This window comes from Aythya ferina, assembly GCF_964211825.1.
Source record: "Aythya ferina genome assembly, chromosome: 15".
Taxonomy (NCBI): domain Eukaryota; kingdom Metazoa; phylum Chordata; class Aves; order Anseriformes; family Anatidae; genus Aythya; species Aythya ferina.
In genome coordinates this window covers 4614331-4633832 of record NC_140314.1, presented here as the reverse complement: position 1 = coordinate 4633832, position 19502 = coordinate 4614331, and the positions used below count along the sequence as shown (strand labels likewise).

Sequence of the window (19502 nt, the reverse complement as noted above, 5' to 3'; positions counted from 1 at the left end):
CTATAAAGCTTTGGTGTGGAAAGCTTATCCCAGAAGAATTAACTAACCATACGAAGACACTAAACTCTGTTCTCATCAGGAAACTCAGGGCAGTTCTGTTCATGGTCAACTTGTATTTTTGGAAAAGACTGAAGAAGCAAAGTACTAAAATAGCAAGATATCTGTCTCTCTCTTCACCTGAGTGTGGTTCTTCAGAATGAGTCAACATAAGAAGTATGAAGAAAAATCAGCATGAGGGACCATATTTTATTGAATTCTCTGCTGACTGTGGAAATAAATATTTGCGAAAATAGAAACTGTAAAGTGATGCAAGAATTACACTCCATCTGTGAGCATCCCAGTCTTTAAGCATGGGCAGCTGCTGTAAAGCAGCATTTACGAGCAATATTACAAAAGCAAGATTTGCAGGATTATATTCACCCGAATCCCGATCTTTATGAGATGCTTCACAATACAAAGGGTGGTAAGGCATCACAATCAACTAAAAGTCAGTGGGAGCATTTTTTTTTTCCCCCATTCTCCTAATTTATGCCTCTAAGCATAACAATTCTTCACGTGCTATTTGCATTAACTGTACCTTGTAGCTTGAAGTATTGCAAGCTAACAACACTGCAGAAAAGCATTTGTTTTAAATGCAGTGTTGTGTGTGCATATGAAGTAAGGTTACATGCGACATGAGCACTAGTTAATGGCTCTGATTCCTGGGGGTTGATTTCCCCTATTTCTCATTCCCACTCAAGGGCACAACTTGTAATTAGGGTCAGATTTTCAAAGAGTGTAGATGGACTATAGGCATTAAAATAAATGGCCAGATCTTTGCAAGACTTGCCTCAGAGTGTGGGATAAGATAGTGTTATGAATCACAGAGCTGCTGAGTGCTAAGCACTTTTAAAAATCAGGGCTTTCTTACATGCTCAGATTGAAGCTGAGCTCTTTCAAAAATCTTTTGTCAACTGCAGCATTCTTTGACTGCTAAAGTATTTGAAAAATGGGCCTTTAAATCTTTGTGAAATGCTAATTTCTACATTAATAAGAAACCTCTCTATATAGCACCTATAAATCTGGCCAACAGCAGTATTTAGGTAGCTCTGATTCCCCACTATTGTACAAACCACCCAGGAGTACGTGCTCCATGGGGAAGAGGGCTGACACTGTGTTGTCAGTGCTTACTCATGCTAATTCTGATCCTTCTGAATCCATGAAATACATATTTTGCTAGTTAATAAATGGTGATAAATACTACTGATAGATCAATCTTTTTTCAACATATCTCCACCTACAATTGAGATTTTAAGAATTAGATTAAATTTGAAGCTTTGAACCCTCTGAGAAATGATAAAAGAAAAAAAGGTTCATTTCCACATGACTATGAAATTCTATGAATACATGACTACATGACTATGGATTTCTATGAATATTTCTTCTAGGAGAAAAAAAACGAAGTTATTTTTCTTATGCTCAAAAATTAATACAGTGTAGAAACAGTATGAGGTTTTAGATTAGATTCTCCTTCTATCATTATTTGCTCTATTTATCTTATTTTTTTTCCAAAGCCGGTAAGTTCAGCCTTGCAGACTCTATACTGCTGACTCAGCTGACTGAGCCAAAACTCATAAAAATCTATTTTAAAAAGGTCCAATGATTTTATTTTCTAATCATAAATATGAAATTTAATTAGCATCTCATTGCTAACGAAGTCACCGTGGAAGGCGAGACTGAGGAATCAGGCACAGAGATGGAACCTCAAGCGTAAAGCAAAACAATTGTTATGCAGGAGCTAGTTTAACTCCTGCTTTCCTTCACAGAGGTTTCAGCTCTTTTAAGAACTGTGTACTCTGTTCACAGGTTTCCTTCTTTGATGGCAAGGCCTTTCTATCTTCTATGGCAGAAATTATTCTAGCACGATATAGCATAAAACAAAATAATAAAATAACATCATACAAGGTTCTATTGGGATTACAAACAGAAGCAAAGTAGAGCAACTTGGATCTGAATTCAAAATCCTGTTTTGTCATAAGATAAACAGGTCAATAAGTGTTTCAAATCCTATAAAAGCAATACACTCATCACCTGAGAGAAGAACTCATATTATTCTCCAGGGTACTGCAAACATCAGAAAGATTAAAGGATTTTTTTTTTAAAAAAAAGCCCATGGAGAATTTAAAAAGCCTCTTTAAAAATGAAACTTGTCCAGCCTTTTTATTATTAGCATTCCTAGAAGAAATGTCCTAGACACCAACCAGCACTGCTGCTGGCATTACTGGGTGAAATCCTGTCTATTGAGAGCTACTTCTGAAATCTTCTCTCTGCATTTTATGAGAGGACAAGAGCTCTTGATCTGTCTTTGTCCATCCTTGCCTGTATGACAGGGTTACCTGTGTGACATTTCCCTACCCAGCAACACAGATGGTTACTTGAGAGGAAGGAAAAAAGAGCCAGGGGTTCTTTTATTCCTGCTCCATGAGGTGCCTTGGTGAAGGAGCACAAAATGCAGAACATCACGGAAGAGAGAACTCGGTGAGAAGTGGGCAAGTACCGTGGGAGAGCTCTGAAAAGGCTGATGAACTACAGTAACCACAGAACTGTACTTTCTCCTTATACTCACACTGAAATTGTTCACAGCAAATGAGTGTGGGAGGTAGTGTTTGCAGGACCTGTCCTGAGAGAAAGTAATCATTAATGATTCCTGGTTGCTAGTAAAGCTTTTGAAGTAGCTCTGGGTGTTTGCATGCCCTTTGGTTGCTCTCAAGTGACAGCCTTCCCTAGGGTAAAAAGGGCTTTATTAGTGCTGGCCATGGCTGCTTCTGGGTGGACAACTCTTTTATTCTTCTGTGTTCCCTGATGTGACTTGAAAGCTGGAAACATCCAAGAACGTGGTTGCAGCATCCTAAAAACTTACTGTCTTGCAGTTTGACAAAACCTGCAGCTCTTTCTTGTTCTCAGTAATGGAAAGCAGAGGTTATACATCAGGCAGTATTCAATAGAGGAAGGCAAGAGCAGTTCAGGGGCAATGAAGGTTTCTCAGATACTCTGACTAATTTTCTCTTGAGAATCACATAACCCTTTAAAAGCACTGTTCAGCCTTTAGGGCAGCCCCCAGTGAGTACAGCAGTATTTTCATACCGGTTGTAAAGACTGGTGGACGGACTGGTTAGATGATACTCATGTGTCTGCATTGCCAAAACCAAGTGCACTCCACTTCTGATGATTGGCTGCCCTGATATACCTCAAGTATCTCCCTCCATCTCTTATCAAAGTGTCTCCTTGCAGAAGCGACAGTCTATTTATATTCTGATGAAAAGCAGTAAAAAGCTGCCTTAAGAACTGTTTATTTTCTAGATCCTGTCTTCACCTTTTTCCTTGCATATTGCAGGAAAAATTATGGCTCTCAGAAAGTAAAAACACAGAGGAGAAGCATATACCTTGTTATGACATCCTGACTGCTTCTCTCCCATAGCATTAACCCTTTCTGTCCTAATAACCCTGCCTACTTGGAACTGAGGAAGCTGTTAGAAGGAAGACTGGTGTAACAGGAATAGTGAAAACAGAGCTACCAAGGACAGAAAGGACTTTTCTGAAAAGAATAAAATTCAGCAAAACTTTTAAATAAACACCTGGAAAGCTTTAATTATATTGAGATGAAATCTGACTTCAGAAAGTAAAAAGCTACAAAGAATATCTGTTAAAAATAGAATTCTTCCTTTCGTTCTCACATAATTATTCACTTGGAATGGCCAACAACTACAACCCAAAAATGCTATCATCAGGGTTGACTTCATAAACACTGGGCATTTCTTAGCAATGGCAGTGATGAGGTGAGTGGTGGACGTGAGGTAAGCTGAGTGAGGACTCACTCAGAAAGTTGGTAACCTTTCTTGATGGGATCAGAACCTGGCATTTGCAGCCCCTGGTATCTCCACTGGGGTGCTGACATCAGCCTTAGTAAGTCACATTTACCTCAATTCAAATTTCTGGAATAACTCTTTACATTTCTTTCTAATATTTATTATATCATTCACCCTAGCAAGGTAAAAAAGAATTAGACTTTCTCACTTCACAGTTTGAGGATCTGAGTTGGATAATTCTAGTAAAACATGTTTTAAAGCATAAAGGAAGTTTAAAATAACCATATTCTCCTCTCAGATTTTTATATGCAAACTTTTAGCTCTCAGCCAAAAATGTTACCATACGTTTTCAGGTCAGAAATGGTCCAGCTGATTGCTCATAACCCATATCCAGACAGAAGACTAACTCAATTCACTATGATTTTCTCTAGGTTGGTAGTGTGGGCTGCAGGCAGCTGCATGTGTCCTCTTGGGCTTGTGTCAGGCCAAACCCAGGGAAGAACAAATTTCTGGTTTGAGACTACTGAGTTCACTGCCTCCACGTGAGGGCAGGAGGAAGGTGGGAAGAAACCACTTCTAGACACGCAGAACGTAACACAGAATGCCAGGATGTGGCATTGCGCAGCCCACAGGGTCTGATGATCTCGTGTGGCTTTTTATACATGTTAAATGCAGGACCACAGAGAACCAATATTAGACCATGTTTGAAACACAGCACAACCACCTCCCCCCACTACAGTTGTATGCATTAAGTATTCTCCATGAGAGCGAAAGAAAACAATGCACAAGAATCCCCCAGATGAAAATACAACTTCCACGGTGAGGTACAGAAGACTTATTAAAGCACCACAGCCCGTCTATGCCTTCCCTCTGATTTTTGATTTTTTCATTTGCTATGCTTTATGTATTGCTTCATTTCCTTCAGGATCAGTAGCAAACCAGAGGTGACAGATATCCTCAGCTCTGAAGTGTGCTGTGCAGGGAGAAGTTTGTTAGCTGTTTTCACTCACCTGATGAAACTACCGTATATGGATGATAACAAGAATCAGAGAGGAAGAGGAAAGGAGATGTAAAACAACATAAGTGAGGGAAGTCAGACAAAAGCATCAGACTGAAGGTAGAGAGCACTTGGGATGTCCAGTGAGGACCAAGATAACAGCAACTAACCACCCTCCACTTTTTTGCATGTTCTTCCTTCAAAGTTTTGAATGTTCAAAGGACCTTTACTATACTTATCCCTTTATACAGAGACTGCACTTAAATATGGGATGATCACATTAGCTGTTTAATGGGTTTGCATCCAATATTTCTAATACTATCCTGCTCAAATAGTTTGGGATTTATGCGCAATTATCTTATAATAATGCAATTGCAATGAGTTTGCATTTTTCCACATTGTAGAAGTTCTAAATGGTATCAGAGCTTGTCATTAAACTCTCAGCCTTCAAAAAGTGGCATTCAAATCCTGACCATTTCTGCCTTACACCTAGCATTTTCCAATTGTTCTCTGTAGGTGAAAAAGTTCATTCCTTCCTGATACTGTATTCTCATACAGCTTCTAAAGTAACTATTGAGCCAGACACTACTCTCCCAGGTGTGCAACCCCAGTTGTTCAGTGATTCAGTGAAGGTGTTACTGTCAATAGCACTTACTCCAGCAAAGCTGACTGATATTGCTCTCACTATGGATACGGGCAAGTCACAAAAACATCATTCTGTTTTGTAACACTCCATAAGAAAATGCCCAAGTATCATTTTTCCTTCAAACCATTGAATTTCAGATTAAAAAGAAACTGACTCAGTGTTTCCAGCCTTACAGGAAATGTAATACTCCTTCACTTTTTTTTTTTTTTTTTTTTTCTAAAAAATAAAGCAGAAGAAAAACACACTCCTTTCTGACCTAAGACAGAAGTTTAGGTATATATTTTTTTTCATACTGCATTCATAGCTTTCATGGCTTAAATTGCAAAAATGAGTGAATAAAAGACAGAAGGAAATTAAACCTTCTACAATAAAACATGTTAGCCTTGGATCTTCCTGAAAAATACATAACTGAAAATACAGGTACTGGAAGGATGCAACATGTCAAAAATATTCTTAAACTAATCAATATTGAGACTTATTCTGTCCTGTTTTGGCAGGAACTGTGAAGGGAAACTACCAGAGCAGTAGCAGAGATGATCTTCCCTCCTCTTCCCACCCCCACCCCACCCCCCTGACCCGAGAAAATCAGCTCTGCAATAGTAAAGAAGACAAGAAAGTTTATGAATTTTTCTATTTTCCTTCAGTGCAAGGCATTAGTGAAATGAGTTTAATGATCTCACCAACTACTTCATTATAAACTATGAAAAATGTACAGAGTTGCAACTATCTTCACAAAAAGCCAAGAAATAGAGATGCAGGCAGTAGCTGCTGGATAGACCCCACACCTTGTTCTTGTAAAAGACTGTAGGCACCAGTCTTTGCATGGAGATGATCCATGCAAAACCGCCATGGCTTCATTCAACAGGCCAGTATGGTTAGTGAATTCTAAACATCCCTGGTAGTTTAACTGAGATGTTAAAAGCCAAAAGCCTCAAACTGATCTTATGTCATATTCTCAGTTGATGATTAAGAAGAAAAGACTCAATCACCATTTGCACTGCAGTTTGGAAATTAGGTGTATTTAGTGCGAGCTTTAGAAAAAGAATTGAAACAACTTTCAGGTGTTTTCCCAGTTCTCTCAGGATTCAGAATTCATAGAGGAAAACATCTGAAGGGAAAATCTTTTGCCTTTTAATGGTGTTTAAAACTTCGGAGGACTTGGTTTTGTGCTCAAATATATTAAATGTGTGTAACAACCTATTAAGCATGCTCACTGATTTCAAGTAGGTAGCTTAGAAATGTTTATACACATACAGAGCCATAAGAAATGAAGTGGAAACAACCTATTAACTGCTATTGACAACCATATATGTCCTGCTTGCATACAGTGTTGTCGGCATTCATATGGATTAAAAAAAAAAAAAAAAAGGATCTCATTTTAGACAGAAAGCCTACATTAAAGTTTCAGTGCCTCAGTTACAACCTGCTGAAAATTTGCCAGCAGACATCCAGCACTGAGGGGGCTGGCGGGGATCCTTTCACTGGTTGCAATGAAGATGTATTCCTCCCCTGAACTACAATGAACAGGGCAGACTTATCAGGCTTGAGCAAACAACAAGTATCTTTGTGTAAGGCCAAACTGGCCTCAGGGACCAGAACAAAAATATCTGTTAATACCACACCAGTGCTACTTTATACAGACAGATTCACCAAGGCAACAATTACTAGCAATAATATCACATACACAGCTGTATATACATTTACCCTTTTGACGAAACCAGAATGTTACAGCATTTACTTTGACATTTCTGATAGATTTCCAGTGAGATTTGACAAATTCTTCTTTCCTGTTGAGTTGCTAAACAGATTCACTGAAGTAAACAGCATTAGAAAGTAAAGCTCCATCCAGCACTGAAGATCAAATAGGTTTTGTGGGACTAATGTAACAAGAATATTCTCTTCACTACACATTCACCAGTGATAGCAGACAATGTACAACACATGATCAGCTTCTGGTGCTGTTGGTAATACATTTCCATGAGCTGTGAAAAAAACCTTGTGTTTGCCTTTTGTATAAAAGAGCACAAAGGCCTTACCTACTGGTAAATTTTTAAACACCCCTCCTGTACATCAATGAGCATGTGAGAATTCATGATACTCACAAACTAGAGCCCAACTACTTGGCGGAAGAGTATGAAGGAAGAAAGGTGCCCAAAATAAAGTTCAGAGAAGACATTTATGTTTAAAGTCTGTGTGCAAACCTTCAGGCAGGGAGCAATCCACTGCTGCCCATGGCTGGGACACAGCATGTCTGGGTGTATGACAGATTGGCCGTTCTGTCAAATCGCACTTTAAACAGATTAGCACTGTATTCTCCTTTTGCCTGAGAGGAGCAAAAGTGAGAGGGTAATATAGGGAGAGAATACTGACTGAAGAAGTAGAGAGAAAGAGCCTTTTATTACTTGTTGGATGTGTGCCACAGAGACCAATTATATACTTTTGACATCAACCATTATAATTCCAGAGTCCTTGAACAAATCACAAGCAGAAAGGTTACCTTCCTGAAAACGTTCATTGCCATTAAATAACTGACCCTGACTAGAGGGTGAAGGCAGCACTTAAGTGAGAGTTTGGGGGAAGAGAGGAGATGGAGAATCTTATTATACATACACCTGAGAAAACCCCATCATTTGTTCTGAAAAGGGAATTGCAGATTCACTGCAGATACTCTGTTCTCAGCAAAGCGGACAGCGTTCTGAGAATGCAAATCCTACAGACAGCAGTGATAAACAGCCAAAGCAAAAATCATATCTCACTGATACCAGTGGCAAAACTCCACTAAACTTGGTGAGGGCTAGAGTTTTACCCTCCAGTTTGAAAGCCACAAGACCTGAACCCATATTCCTTACTCTTTTATGGTTTAGATCACTGTGGGGGTTACTTACAAAGAAAGCTAGGTCAAATTCCACCACCTGTTACACAACCTTAATGACCACATCTAAGTGAAACTTTTGTTTCTCATGAAACATGCACTTCAGTACCAAAGAGAATTGAGACACCTGATAAGTGGATAGCTGGTTCTCTTTCAATAACATAGACATAATATTGGGAGAAAGAAAGATCTTTATACGCTTCATCCTCTGTGAGTCATCATGCCACATAACTCATTAAAAAATTGACTAAGTGACAGTATAAAACTAAATCATTTGGTATACTACATTCAGATTTCTTTCGCATATCCCAGTAATTTGGGATGCATCCTTTTAGAGAAGGTTCAAGTTGCTTTTAATTTTAAGAGGTAAAGCTGCATTCAAATGGTTCTCTTCTCACTCATGCTGAATTTTTACTTTACTCTTAGTTCATAGTTAAATATAAATGGAAGTAACTATTTGCGTAAGAATGAGGAGTCCAACATGTGATTCTGAATGTCTGTTCCAGAGGTGCCCCTCCCAATACAGCAATTTGCTGGGTGGGTGGAAAGATTCCACGCTCTTTCCAGCTGAAATTTCACTCCTGCCAGGTATATGGCTAAAGAAACTAGAAAAAAAATATTGAATTCTAGCTCCACATCCCCTTGTATCTGTCAACCCAATTTTGACAATGTCCATTTAAATTCAACCCACAGCAAACCACGATGATGAGGGACGATGGTGAGAGGGAAGGGATAAGGGGCAAAATGTTGTCTCAGCCAATTTATTTCTGGGAGATATCAAGGCGTCACAAGAAGAATTAGTACTGGGGGCATAGGATTCCAAAAACACAAAACACAAAATCATCATGCAAGTTTTGCAGAATGACTAAAAGGAACACCAGAACATTTCATGTCACAAGACAAGTTGTAACAGAGTAAGGACTCATATTAAAATTGTACGAATAAAACTAACATCTCTTATTTTATTGTTCTAGGCTTTTGGACTTTTCATCAGATCCAAAAGACAAAGATATTTTAATGTACCTGCTTCAGTATTCAGAAGAGAATGCTCACAGCTCAAAGGCCACAGTTTGCTAGCTCTGAATCAAAAAGGATATATTATAATTGCAAACATAGTTTAAGCTTCTTTCACTCATAAGGAGATAGACAATTTGAGAGAGAAGGGTAGATTGTTAAGAGAATTCTCTCACATAATAATTCTCTTATTAATTCAGCTGAGTTTAATATGTGATCCTTATTCAGTCCCCAAAAGCCCAAACCAGAACATCCCTAGAAATAAATCTTCAGTCTCAATAGCCCTGCTTAAGAAGGTGAGGCTAAAAAGCTTCATCAAAAAAATTACTGCTTTGTCATATCTGGTTCAAAGCTTATAAACTTAAATACACAATAATAGCAGACACTACCCTTGGATGCAGTTTTAACCATATCTGATCCTGGCAACTTCTGGTATTTAAAAAATGAGCTGTCTCCAAATCCACGGGGCAAAGTTACTCCCACTACAGCATTACAGCAAGGAACCTCTCTCTACCCCTGAGATTTGAAATCCTGTGGGATTCAATGGGACATAAACTACCTTAGTGTCAGATCAGGAGTTCTGTATCTAAGAGCTTTACAAAGCTCTTGCTCTGCTCTAGCCTGCATATGCTGTAAAGGAAAGAGGAGCTGAGAAACTGCAAAAAGTCCTCCAGTTCCTCTACAAGTATGTGGGGAGATGCCAAGGCAGCAGAGTAAGACCATCTGCTTCAGTGGCTCCTCCCATCATAAACGTAATATCGAGATTAAAACAGATAGAAAAATCTAATGGAGGGTTGGGGTAAAAAGAGTGGGATGATATAAAGAGCAGGGATAGAAAAAACAACGTCAGGGAAGGCTGTATTTGTGAGTAGAAAGGAAGCTATGGTGTGTTATAGGCGTTAGAAAATTCTGTTGTGAGAGAGAAGGAAACAGAGACAGGATGACAGTGGTTATTTGTTGTGAATCTCTAAGTATGAGTCTGAGAATTGGAGGGAAGCTACTTAAGAATAAAAGTCTGCTACTTTGGGATGCATCTCCAAAACTGCAAATATGCAAATCCTGAATATGTACGTGAGCAAAGGGGCAGATATAAAAGCAGCATATATGTACAAGGACAGTCCAGTGGAAAGGCAACACCATGGCGTGTGCAAAATCAACTTTGCAGGGCTGCAGTGTATGCTGTGTGCATGAGAAAGAGGATGGAGCAGGAAGGAGGAGTGCATGTGAGAAGCAACAGGAAAGGGGAACACAAGACAGAGAAGGAAATCACAGAGGGGAAGGAGAGAAAGACTGAAAACATGGGGGAGGATGTACAGTCTGTTGCACAGACAAGAAAAAGAAGGTGGAGGGAAGAGAAAGAAAGGAACAAGGGGAACATTTGTCACACACAAAAAATATGCTTGATGAAAAACAGGCATAAGAAGATGGTGAAAAAGATAGTAAGAGATCCACTAGTGTTGAGTAAATAAAGGAAGTGAGAAGAACTAATTAAAAAAAAAAAAGATTTTATGATTTTACTAGTTAATAGAAAGCATAAATCCCCAATGAAAGGATTTTAAAAAAGAGCTAGGGTTCAACATACTACGAATAGAAGCAGAAATTCCCTGGAGACCAGTGCTGACAATCAGTCCTTTCATCTCCCCCCGCTAGGCCTCCATTTCAATCCTCCTTCCCAGCGCACACTTCTTGAAGAAGATGTTTTCACCTCCAGCTACCACCTGTTTACCTCGCAGAAACCTCAGCTCCGTGTACCCGCGCATGCAGAGTACAGTTAGACCTGCTGAGGGCAAGGAAGACACGAATGCAATCATTCTCAAAGAAACACGCTCTTGAAAATGAACACAAAAAAGAGGTGAAAGGTGAAAGTGGAACTCGTAGTGATTAGAGTCAAATGCCATCCTAGCCAGCAGTGAGGTGGAGCTGATCTGACAGCTGCTTTCCTTACCTTGGGTGCTCATGAGTGACCAGGCTGTCTTGCTGCAGCTGCCGCAGGCTGAGAGTCCCTATGTTGCCTCCATGCAATTGCCACCGTCTCTCCAGGAGTCCTGGAGAGGTTATTTGCGCTCTGCAGCTGTTAAAAATAAAGGAAACACAAGGAGCAAAACACCCCCTGGCCCCAAATGTGCCAAAAGTTTATGGAGAATCAGGAATAAAGGAAGCAAGTGCACCAGTGTCAGAATGAGCAAAGAGCGACACAGAAAGTGAGAAAAAGTGTGTCAGAGGCTGGGAGGGGCGGAGGAGGAAAATGCAAAGATCTGACAGGAAACTAGACTATAAATCTGCTTAGGGTTTAAAAAAAACATATTTCTGCTCCCCAGTGATACAGCCTGTTTGCAAATGAGTCTGCACGCAGGTGACAGCAGAGCCCTGAAGTACCACTGTAAGCAAATACAGAGACACTTCTGCCCCTTCCCCAGGAAGAGCAGTGGGCAGAGCAGGCAGCAGCGCAATCACAAACAACTGGCTCAGATAGAAAAAGCAGATTGTCTTTGCTGCCTCACTTCTAGTTTCCTGGACTTTTAGGGCATGTTTCCCTGTGCAAAAGGGGACATGCTGAATGCCAGCCTTACTGGTGCTGTGCCTCTCTGAGCACAAAGCAGCAGCCTTTGCTTCTCAGTACACACGCTGGCTAGAAAGCAGGCAAGAAAGAAAAAGAGAAAGGAAGGTCTGAACAGAAGAGAGTTTCAAGAAAAACAGTTCCATGCAGAAGTTCAGTGGTTTCCCAAGGTTTCAAAGGGTTTTCAAGAAAACATCTATTTAATTAGCAGCTACTGTCACTAAAAGGGTAGTCAATGAAATTTCATGCAAGTATTAGAATATTGTAGAGTTGAATGGTACTTAAAAACAACATATTTTCCAAAGGAAGTCTCTGCTGACATAAATAAGCTGCAGGATCTTGAATGGCTTTAATGCTGGGCTCTGGGCTCAAGGCCACACACGGGCAAATTTAACAACTGTTGGGTCTCACTGAGGACATTTATGGGCTGGGAGGTTTCTTCCGCAGTCAAGCCAACAAGAACAAAGCAAACCAGTCCTGTTCTAGTCCTGGGGGACCAGGACACACCACCGCTGCAAGTAACTGTCCTTCAATGCTGCTATGTTCTTCAGGGATCCGTAGCCTGCCTCACTCGCATGATGTGCCTGCCACTCCTGCTGACCCTTGTTCTGCAATTGCCTATTCAACCTCCAGGGGTAAAACAGGACACAAATAATGCTCTACTCCCAGCCGTTACCTAGGCTTTGCCCTTTGCACTGGATGGATGCACTCATTGGAAGTCAGCAATAAGTGAAGACTCACTGGAGTCAGCAATAGGAAAGTAATGGAGTGAGAGACAGAGAAAGGAAAAGTAGTTGTTAGACTAAAGGAAAACAATAAATGGAAAGAAAGTGCAGTGGAAAAAAACTATCAAATGATATAACAGAGTCAAAGGATACAGCAGTGACAAAGAAAACAGAATGAAGGAAGTGAGATGATAAACTGAAAAGAAGAAATGTAAGGGAGACAATATATGGCTCAAAGTGTCATTACAGTAACACTCAAAAGTGTTCTTATCAAACTGAAAACCTCAGCCCTGTGAAAGCTGGGAGGGAGCAAAATATATTCTAGACAGCAAAATGCGTGGGGCAGCTCTGCTCTAATTCTGCCTTATCATCCTTCTGATTTCATGTGTTTGTAGCCAGACCAATAGGAGCCTAAGTTTAGCCATAAGGATGAAAGGGATTCTGGAAGAGATTCCAGTTCTCTAAATCAAGAACTCAAAGACTGAGGAAGGCAGGAATTTTTCTCTCCCACTGGGCAACAGTAGAACATGCTATCTCCCTTAATATATATATATATATTTTCCATTGAGGACTATACTGTAATGTGTTACTGATGTTCTTGGGCAAACTTTATAAAAATTCACCTTTAAATAAACAGCAAGCTGCATGTGACAAGGTGCAGGAAAGCTTCGTGCTTTGAGCAACCGAAATCTATCCATGTGACAACTGCATGGACAATGTTCTGCAGTTTTTGATGTGACCAGCACAACTAGGGGAAAGCCACTGATACTTTGGAGAAATACTATAAATTACTGCTATACGAATTGTGGCCTACCATTATTCTATCAAAAGACAAGTAAGTTACTTCTGATCCAAGCTTTCGACTGCTTTCATAGAGGAAGCCGATTTGTGCATGCAACAGAGGAACCATTTTCAGCACAACCAGAGAAATTAACTCTGCTGACAAGCAGGCTTTGTGGCTTCACTTCAATTTAAAAAACACAGGTCTTCCACATTCAGTTCCTAACCTGAAAATAAAAACTTGACAGAATTCTTGTTAAAACTTACCAAGTCTTGTTACAGGTTTCTCCTCCTGTCCTTGATTTCTTCAGCAAATTGGGTATCAGACAGTAGACTACAAAAGTGCCCTCCTGAGTAAAGCAGTGTTAGATACCATTTGTTCCTGTTCCTGCTTCTGTTCTGCTTAATGTTGTAGACTACAAACAGCTTTCAAAAGGTACAGTAATTGTTTTAAAGATCCCACATTTCCCTGGGCCTAAAGTGAAGCCCTAGAGATGAAGCAATTACCCAGTAAAGCCTGAGCAGCTTAAAGGAGTCTATCACTGAAACCTGAAGAATGCAAAATTCTCCTAATCATAAAGACTTTACTGGTAAATTGAGATTAGTCAAGTAGGATCCAGTTATCAATCATAAAACTACCCATAACTGAGTATGAACCGTTTCTCATAAGAATTTCAAATCTTAATTCCAGTTTTCAGTTTTTAAAAAAATATTCTCTAACTATAAACATATTAAGGCTGAGGTTACAGTTCTTTGAAGCTAGTAGACTGAGGTGATGTATTTCACACAATGCAAGTGCAGAAAATAATTATATTCTGTTAGGCAACTAGAAAATTCAAGAAAATGCTGATGTTCCACCTAAGATACAGGTATATCTAATTCTGCATGATCTGAGCCTTAATGGTAAAACCTGATTAATGAGGATCTTAAGCTTTTTGATAATGCTGTACCTTCCCTTCCTCCAGGCTTTTACTTTAGTATCCTTGCATAAAACCAGCAACATTTCAAGGTTATCCTATGCCTTCTATTAGTGCCATCAAATAGTGAAGACGACTTGGCATCTGAGAGGTTTCTCTACATTGTTGCCAGCCTCCAAAGTATTTTGCCCATAGAAACTTTCACATGATAACACTGTTGTCAGAGCCTGTAGGGAAAGCTTCTCCTTCTGTCTGTGCCACAGGAATTGTGCAAAATGTGTTTATCCAGGGGAAGATTCTCTGCATGCAGCTTGACTTCCTACAGAATGCCTTTTTACTGAGTTGATTCATCAGCACTCGGGAGGGCAGGCCGTAACTCAGAAAGAAAGCTGCTGGATATCTTTAAGTAGTTGGAGAATGGAAAGCTAAAAATAAATAAATTTTCAAAAAATCAGCATTTGGAAGCAGAAAAATACTAAACTGTCCACCTCTTAATCTGCTGTTCTTCTTCTATTCCCTTCGTCTCCCAAGAGAGCCATCCCAGCCCATGAGGAGACTGCCCTTGACTCCTTATCAGCGTAATAGTCCTGAAAATCCCTGGGTACCAGAAGAGCATTTTACAAACTAGTGATCTGAGAATTAATATATTGCATTTCTCCTGCATGTCTTAGCTCAGTAGCACCGTATATATTGTTAACACAACCCCTCCAACTCTTTAGAGCAAAGAAACAGAAGTATTAAATATTTTCCACATTTTACATATTTTATATTATCAGCCTTGCTCAACTGTCCTTAGAGACTATCACTCTTACTTAGAGATGCTCATAATTTATCACTTCTCTCTGGAGATCTGACTTCCAGAACAGAAGTATTTCCCTATTCAATTCACCAGCCTGTGGATAAGCAGCTGTTAGTGTTCATCTGCCTTTTCTAGACATTAACATCAAAAATGCCCCTTGATCTTAAAAAGTGACACACTGCAGGGTTTCTTCAGCACCTTTGGGGTAATGTTTTAAATCCAGTAGGGAAATGCTCCCATCTATAGGTTTATGATACACATTTAAACAGTGTTTCAATTGCCTGAACTATGAAATAAGATGACAGCCAAACATATATCAGTGGGAAACAGACAGTATAAAATTCTCTCTTCATTTGACAGTGTTGGGGCTTACATATTTTTGCACAAAATGTTCTGTCTCTGTCGACTTTGACAATTTATCTGTCTGCGTAAGTCGTGAGCATATCCGCTCTCCTTTTTATGACAAAGTTAGGTTCAAATCTATTCCAGGAGTTGGGTTGACATCCCACAGCACAGCAGCCAGTGCCTTGCTGAAAGATCTGCCCTCTGCTGAAGCAAAGAAGTCAGACCTATTCTGCCACTTCTTGGGGCCAAATGGAGAAAAGGTCCAGGCTCTGTGACACTTCTTTCAGAAAAGGCAGAGTTAATTTTGTGATTCCTCCAACCATTTCCTCTTCATTACACATACATTATTCATCACAACTGGGTATGAGCCATAGCTCAGGTCCTTATGGTGTTCCTTATGCTCTTAATTATATATCCATAGTGCTTGAAATCCAAGAAACTTTAAACTTTCTAGACAAATACTTAAGTTTCACAGCAACCAATGAGTTAGACATTGATATCCATAATCAATAGATGATGAAACTAAATTTTGGGGAGATAAAAGAACATTTACTACCTCTTAAGAGTGATAAAAGAGCTTTTTTTACATAGTTTATTAAAAAAAAATCTCATGGACTATTTTATAAAACCTGGCAAAAGTTAGAAACTCAAGGCAAGCACTTATAAATTAACGTTTCCTATGAAGAGGAAAAGGAAGGCATCTACTCAATATTATTGAAAGAAACTGAACAGAGTTCAGATCATTCTCACTGGAAAATAGGCTGGAAAAATAATTTTAGTTCATCAAATTTTATTTAAAATATATTTTTAAATAATCACTTTCATACCTCATCTTTTGCTTAAAACACAAGGTCATCTTTCTCCACTTATAAAATAATAGCATTATCAATATGTATTATGAGGATTAGACTGTGAAGGACTTAACATATCTGGAATCTGAAGGATAATCTATCAAACCTGAAAGTTAGGAGAAGTAAGGAGAGGCAAGTTACTTATTCTTGCTTGTTTGTTTTAAATTAGAAGGTTTCTTGTCTTATTTATAGGTCAACATTTATTCTAATTAAAGAAGCATGCATATTTTTAACAGAGACAAATTGAAAACAACTACAGAGTTTTAATGGTTTTGCATTTTCTCCCTCTTTGCTCTTTATTCTGTACAGCTTCCATAAAAGGTCAGAAGGAAGAAAACTTCTGCTGAGTGCTGTGCTCAAAGTGACAATTTACCTCACAGAAATAATATTAGGATTAATTAATAACGTGATACAATGTCTAAAACAATAATTACATATTAATCCATATAGTTTGAGTGGTAACAACATTTTCCATAGTTTAACCGTCCAGTGCTTGCAGCACAGACCCGAAAGTTAAAGACTTCTTAGTTTTCATTACAGGTGTTATATAGACATCTTCTGTGGCTCCCATAATCTAAGTGTGCTTCAATTTCCTCAGATGTTAAGAGAACCATGAAAAGGCTTGAACTTGAAACTGTTATATAAATGAGACACGCCAAAACCAGAACTTGGAACGCCATGTGAGCATATGATAAGTAACTGTTATGAAAACAAGAATGACTATATTGAGTCTACCAAAGACTCACCTCTGCCAGAAAACAGAAACTGTAACTTCCCCAAAGTGGAAGTTGAACCCATCCTTAAGGAAACACACCTACTCTCCTGCAAAGAAACCACTGCAGGAACATGAGCTGGCTCACTATGGAGGAGACACAGAGATTATGAAACAGGAATTTGCCAAAAGCAGCTTGGGTTGGGTCAGTAGTTTGATAGAAAAGTTATCAGATACCAGAGGTCAGAATGAGATATTCTCATGTTATTTCTCCTTATTGTTTGTTTTAAAACAGATCAAGATGTAGTCAGCCACATATGCATGAGTATTCTGCCTAAACAGCAATAATGACTTGCAAAAGCAGAGGTTTCAGAGGGAGGCTGTAAAGACATAATGTGCTCCAAGCAAGAGATGCCTACTGAAAGAGGAGAAGGGTAGCTTTGGGGGAAAAAAAAAAAAAAAGGTAGAAGCAGTAGGGAATGGAGAATACTTGTGCTTTTTAACACCTTGTTAGACTGAACTGCCCTTCACTGCTTGCAGCACTGCCCTGAGTTTATAAAAATCTTGGTGTTATATTTGATCAGTATGTCTGATCCCTCTATGACTTGTTACTTATGAAATGACTTTTTCATCATTGACTGTATTTGTTCTTCCAAACACTCATGTTCATTTCCCTTTTAACTGTGTAGCTCCCAAGTGAAGGAGGCTAAGCACGCTTGTAGAAGAGCTCTTAAACTGCGTATAAATAGTACTCATATATCACTGAAGTTTTTACATATGTGAGATTAAACATAGCCATAAAACTATATGACTGCTATTTATTGAACCATAAATGAATACCTGGTTTTGAATTTTTTATACTTCTCTTCGAAACAATGGTATAGATTTCTGAAAGCTATGCCTTCTCACTACACGACAACTCGGTGTTAGAATATTAAATACTTTTACATCTATATATAGGACTTCCATTTCACTCCATTCCAATACTCATAACCCACACAAATTACAGGCCATAAACTTTGTAATAAACAGTAATTCACTTGTCATTCATAGAGTTATTTCTGATTCATCTGATGTAATAGAATGCAGATATCACATATCAAAATAAGTAATGGAAATGAAACAGCTTTAAGCATATGTAGACTGAGTCCAGCTTTTTGTCTATAGATCCAAATTGTAGATCTTGTTAGATACGATTGTAATAATTTCTTAAATTTATTATATTAATAGCTAATGATCTTTAACAAAACTCAACTCTGATTTTGAGACATTATACTAATTACCTGATTCAATAATGAAAAACACAAAGACTGCTTTGCTTACTGACCCACATTCACTCAGAGAAGTATGCCTACACTCCTTTTTCCATGTAGAGAGAAATAGCACAGAGATGAACACATTCCTTTCATTTAAGAATTAAACCTGAAAAAATACATTTGTCTTAAATGTACAGCACTGCACTTCAAGAGTCTAAAAAGTTTTGGATAAAACAAAGAAACTGTAGTGTCTATTACTGAAAAGACATCAATTTATGCATTTATCCTCTTATAGCTCACTGAAATATAAAGAAGTGCTCAGAAACTTTTAGGTTTAAACTGCCAGTGAGTAAAAACAGTGTATTTTAGGAAAACAGTAAAAACAGTGTATTTAAAAAAAACCTGCAGTGACTCCAAAATTGGACTTTTGGTGAGAAGCAGCAGCAATGATCTTAAGAGTATTGACAGAAAGAGGGAGCTCCCATTTTACATTAAGCTTCAGGGAATTATATATTCCCCTTGCAACTGCTGCATCAAATTCTTATCCTTACATGATGAAACAAACTACACTGTATGTTATAACCATTGATCTATTGTGCTCTTTCTTTACTCCAGTATAATTGAGGAATTTAGCTGTTACTCACACTAATCCTGAGATTTATCCACTGTGAAATAGTTCTTTCTCAGAACATATCTCTATCGTCTTTTACTAATTACATACCCATTGTTAGAGAGTTGCTTTTTTTCCCTTCTGAATAGAAGCCATACACATGTTATACTGCAGGTTATTGTATCATGAAAAACGAATGTGTGTGTGGGGAGAGTATATTTGCTATGCACTCTATTTAACAGATCACTAACAGGTGATTCATGTTTTACTTAGCCTCATCCATTTAAATAAGGCCAAAAAACACCTTTGAGAAGAATGGTTAGTAATCCACTTCTAGGTGTGTTATCTTCCCAAGGAAAAAGCCAAGTGTTTGAACCATATTATGGTCTGGGTCTTGAGAGACCAAAAAATTCATGCTAGGTGGTCATGGAGGATGAGACCTAAGATATTCTGAAAACTATTAGTCTTATACTAACATACTAGGGAATTGGGTTTCTAGCAAGTGTTCCGAAATCTGTGCCCTATTTTATTCTTACAGAGCCCAGCTCTGGTAACTGTTAGATGCAAGATGCTCAT

The 19502-nt window shown here is 38.7% G+C and overlaps 1 protein-coding gene across 3 annotated transcripts in view; it reads right to left on the bottom strand.

Moving 5' to 3' along the window:
• CARD11 (caspase recruitment domain family member 11) overlaps positions 1-19502 on the bottom strand; it is a 105098-nt gene that overhangs the window by 32927 nt on the left and 52669 nt on the right. The window contains exon 1 of one of the 3 annotated variants that reach the window (XM_084536280.1): positions 11320-11712. The exons of the other annotated variants lie outside the window; for them this stretch is intronic. Within the exon in view, the coding sequence (XP_084392406.1) occupies positions 11320-11332 (13 nt within the window). The 5' untranslated portion in view covers positions 11333-11712. Of the gene's footprint in view, positions 1-11319; positions 11713-19502 lie in introns of those variants that run through there. 3 annotated transcript variants of the gene reach the window in all.